This window comes from Panicum virgatum, chromosome 2N (assembly GCF_016808335.1).
Source record: "Panicum virgatum strain AP13 chromosome 2N, P.virgatum_v5, whole genome shotgun sequence".
Lineage (NCBI taxonomy): Eukaryota > Viridiplantae > Streptophyta > Magnoliopsida > Poales > Poaceae > Panicum > Panicum virgatum.
In genome coordinates this window covers 59093475-59097947 of record NC_053146.1, presented here as the reverse complement: position 1 = coordinate 59097947, position 4473 = coordinate 59093475, and the positions used below count along the sequence as shown (strand labels likewise).

The 4473-nt window shown below is 50.6% G+C and overlaps 1 protein-coding gene across 1 annotated transcript; it reads left to right on the top strand.

Annotated features, from left to right (window-relative positions):
- The first annotated feature begins 227 nt into the window (after positions 1 to 227).
- Positions 228 to 4187, top strand: LOC120661419 (serine/threonine-protein phosphatase 7 long form homolog). The gene is made up of 8 exons (XM_039940289.1): positions 228 to 1406; positions 1487 to 1870; positions 1947 to 2360; positions 2445 to 2743; positions 2829 to 3087; positions 3159 to 3486; positions 3572 to 3652; positions 3734 to 4187. Exons 2-6 carry the CDS (start codon positions 1688 to 1690, stop codon positions 3273 to 3275), a joined length of 1272 nt encoding a protein of 423 aa, XP_039796223.1. The 5' UTR covers positions 228 to 1406; positions 1487 to 1687; the 3' UTR covers positions 3276 to 3486; positions 3572 to 3652; positions 3734 to 4187.
- The last annotated feature ends 286 nt before the right edge of the window (positions 4188 to 4473 follow it).

The following is a 4473-nucleotide window of genomic DNA, read 5'->3' as shown; positions in this document are numbered from 1 at the left end:
CACTTTGGTCACATGACTCCATGTCATGTCTCATATGCAATGAGCTCCTCGATCACACTATATGAGCATAGCATCAATCCCTTAGCCATTTCTCCACCATGGCACATGTTGCTCATACTAGTGTCTTTGTGTGGACTAATTTCCTGTGTATCTCAACATAAACACTTATTAGTCCACCTAAGTTGTCACTCAATTACCAAAACCAAACAAGGGCCTTTCAACCGTTACGCTGTGGCACAGAAAGATATGGTCGATAATCGCAAAGTTTACGGATACAAGGTTACGGAGTATATGGAGGCAGTTTTCAAAAAGACCCGTTTACATCGGGTGACTCCAGTTGGCTCTATGGAACGTCGGTACGAGGTGATGTGTAGGGACAAAGGCCGAATGGGGGGCCGGCGTGAGAAGCATGTGTAGGAGTGTGTTCTCCATCCTGATGCTTGTATTTGCTCATGTCATAAGCCAAAGCTGCTGCACATGTCGTGCACACATGTCATTGCTGCCTGTTTTGAAGCTGGTGGACTACATCCTCGTATGTATGTCTCAAATTACTTCATGAAGGAAACTATTTGGATGACTTGGAGGCACGAGATTTATGGGTTCCACATCCTGGGAGACTTCATAACTGATACTGAACACAATGCAACTTACATTCCGGATCTAGATCCAGAAATGTTTCAAGGGGTGGGCCGACGCAAGAAGAAACGCATTAGAAATAACATGGATCGATCGGAGGCTGGTCGAGACGTCCGCCTCTGCTCGAAGTGCCATGAGACGGGTCATACATACAAGGATTGTACGGCATTGAGTTATGGTGGCCGCACAGATGGAACGGGCCCATCAGAAGCAGCTCCAAATCCGGCAACGCAGGCAACGGGTCGTCGTGGCCGCCGTCCGAACAATGAAGGCCTTATGTGATCGATGACGATTGTAAACTGTGTCATTCGATATTGAATCATGTTCGATGTTAAATTATGTAATATTAAGAACTAATATGTCGTAAACTGATTTCGTCTTGCCGTACGAATATTTGTTGTAATGTGTGGAGTAAACGTATGTTCAACTTTGTTGCTGTAATTGGAAATTGAAGTTATATGATATGTAATTTGTTGTGCATTATTTATTAGTTTATTACGTTATGTTTTATTTAGTATTTTATTAAGTATTTGTTGTATTACTTAATGTTATTATGCTTAATATTGTTATTTATGCTCAGAAATTTTTTCTAATAAATCTTGTTATACACGTATGGCGCACGAGGAAGGAGCCACCCCTGAGTTGCTCGATGCTCTCGTCGACAAGCGCCACCGGTCGTACATGTCTGCGGTCCGTGGCATAAGCTTAGGGACGTTTCGGGCACGTGTGCCCATGTCGACGATGCCGATACACCGTCGTTGGGTTCCTAGGTACGGGTTACATTTGTCACATATTTTAATTGTTTCCGTAACCGTTTGTTCTAACTTGATGTTTCATTTTCGCGATGCAGGCTACACGCTTCAGGTCTTTTCCCGATTGCGTGACTTGTGGAGGGAGATATGGCCGACCCTGCATGTCGACCTAGGGACAGGGCTCCACGGTTTCAGTTCGACATGTCCCTCCTCGCGGCACTTCTGGACCGTTGGCGTCCGGAGACGCACACGTTTCACCTCCCGGTCGGTGAGATGACCCCTACTCTTCAGGACGTGGCATGCTTCTAGGCTTGCCGTGTGCTGGACGAGCCGTGGATGCAGAGGACGTGGGACTCTCGTGGCGCGATGACCTTTTGGCTCGGTTCGCTGGGGTTCAGCGCAACGAGCTAGCGTTGCCGTACCGGCCCTTGCCTGCGAACCACGCACACGGACCGACAAAGAGGTGGCTCCTACAGTTCAGTGTGAGTACATAAATGTTGATTCTTTCCATACTTATATTCATATGTATTTGCATTGACGACTCGTACCATTTTAAAGGCGGACTACATGAGGGCAGACGCAGATGACTTTACGGTTGCCAGGCACTTCGAGACCTACTTACTGTGGCTGTTCGGCTGGGTCATGTTCTGCAGCTCACAGGGTGACTCGTGCCCCAAACAGCTCATTCCTTTGGCGAGGTCGATAGCTGATGCTCCACTTCACGAGATGCCACAGTTCAGCTGGGGTTCTGCCGTTTTGGCTGCGAGTTACAGGGGTCTTTGCACGGGCGTGACGAAGGTCTCAGCAGAGGAGCCCATTTTTGTTTGGTGTCCTCTACTGTTACAGCTCTGGTCGTACGAGCGCTTTCCCGTCGGTAGGCCAGAGATGGACTTCGAGCCGTACGTCCAGCTGTCCGCAGACCACGACGTCGTCGACAGACCTACGATGGGTTCGTTGTGGTGCCTCAGGAGGGTAGTTACATCATTTGTTTTACTTTTTGTTACATGCCTTCACAACTGTACGATTTAGCGGTTAACTTATTTTTTCATTATGCAGCCTTCTTGGGTCGGCGTGCAGACGAGGAAGTCGTACCACGACTTCGTGGGACAGTTTGACGCTCTTGTGGACACGGACATGAGGTGGACTCCATACACTGCAGCCGACATTTACGCCCGGGCACCGAGCGGTCTTTCGTCCTTATGCCTGCGAGATCATGAATACTGGATGACGAGGAAGCCAATCCTTTACGACATCCACGTCGAGGAGTACCACGTTCACCGGGTCATGAGGCAGTTCGGTCTCTATCAGCAGACCCCGGTCCCGATTGTGCACTCAGTGGAGGCCCACGTCCACAGGTACCGAATAAATAGTTCTGTTAATAATTCATCTTTTTTTATAACCTACCATTTAGCATTGAATCGCTCAAGCTTTCTATTATAGGTGGACACGTCAAGGCCAGCCACCAGGCTCGCGGTGGGCCGACAAGGTCCGTCCTTACGTCGACTCTTGGGCCGCGACCCTCGACGACGTCGTTTTCGAGGATCGGCCGTACAGCGACGAGGCGTTCGCGGACTACCTATGGTGGTACCTGCCGAGGACGCGCACACGTGTCGTGCACGTTCCACCAGAGGCTCGGATCGAGGCCGCAAGGGTGTCCGAGACGTACCCCGTAGTTCGAGACCAGAACTTCGCCATAGCGGTACGTTTCTCTGATTGATTTTGCAGTATACAAAACTGGTTGCATATGATGTTACTACTTTCTCGGTACAGTACGATGTCATACGAGCGATTGAGTCCGAGGCTTCATCGAGTATGGGCCAGTACCATGACATGACGCCTGCCCAGCACCAGAGCACGCTGCAGAAGATCGTCGATATGTGCAAGTGATTCCGACGAGCCATGACCTGTCGTGAGGACGACACGTTCCTCCCACCTCGCAGTTCGGGGCCGGTGCCTGTGCCCGGTCCATCGTCACGATGGTCTGCACCCGCGGCACAGTCAGGTCCACCGCCACCTCCACCTGACACGATGGCGACACCTTCGGGTTCTGCAGTTCGGCCCACGTACGTGCCGCGACCGGCACATTTGTACTCGGCAGGTAAATCGTACTCTAACCTCGTGTCACTTACAATACCGTATCATGTAAAACTTTATTCATTAACTTGTACTTCTTATTCGTGTAGCGCCCGGCTCGTCGTTGTTTCCGTCGATAGATCCCTACGGCGCCGGATCTTCGTCTCTTCGTCGTCCAATACACGATTTAGGTACGTCTAAGACGAGTTGTTAATTTGTGATAACAAGTACATTTTTAATTGAATATTGATGGATGGAAGTTTGTGAATTAGAGTACCGGCAGGTGGGAGGGACAGACGACGATGAGGAGATTCAGGAGGTGGATGACCTCGCAAAGATGGAGTGGGTGAACATGTTCTTCTCTTCTGCACCGACGCAGGAGGTCGTCGGCACTTCACAGCGGGGGGGGGGGGGGGTGCCCCACTCGCTACGCAGGACTACAGTCAGGTGGAGCAGACGCCTATTCCTGAGCAGGGTCATCGGTCCACTCGCCAGACCATCCCGCCGAAGCCACTGACATAATCGCAGCACCACACTAGGGCGGGCCAGGCTGCAGAGCGACGTGGCAGGTGGAGAGGGGGCATGTGCGGACGCATCTAGTTTACAGGTTGTAGCTTGTTAATTACTTTGTTCCGTCATACTATGTTATGTAGGCCTGTGCAGACTATGATTGGATGTGTCCATTACGTACCATTATGATGAGTAGACCGGTGCAGTGTTTCGGGCGATGGTATATGTCCGTGCAGTGAAATTATGACAATTAGGCCGGTGCCGTGCAGTGTTTCGGGCGATGGGATATGTCGGGGCAGTGCAATAATCACGAGTAGGTCGATGCAGTGACAGTACGACGATTAGGTTCGTGCGATAATACGCTCGATGCGATACCAGTGAGCGCTGTGGAGCGTGCAAGTGCTGAAGTCATGAGCAGTGAGACGTCGTGTCATTGTTTAAAGTGGGAGGAGTGAGAGGTGTTGGGCGTGCGAGGGTACAAATCAAGAGCAACGAGAGGTCG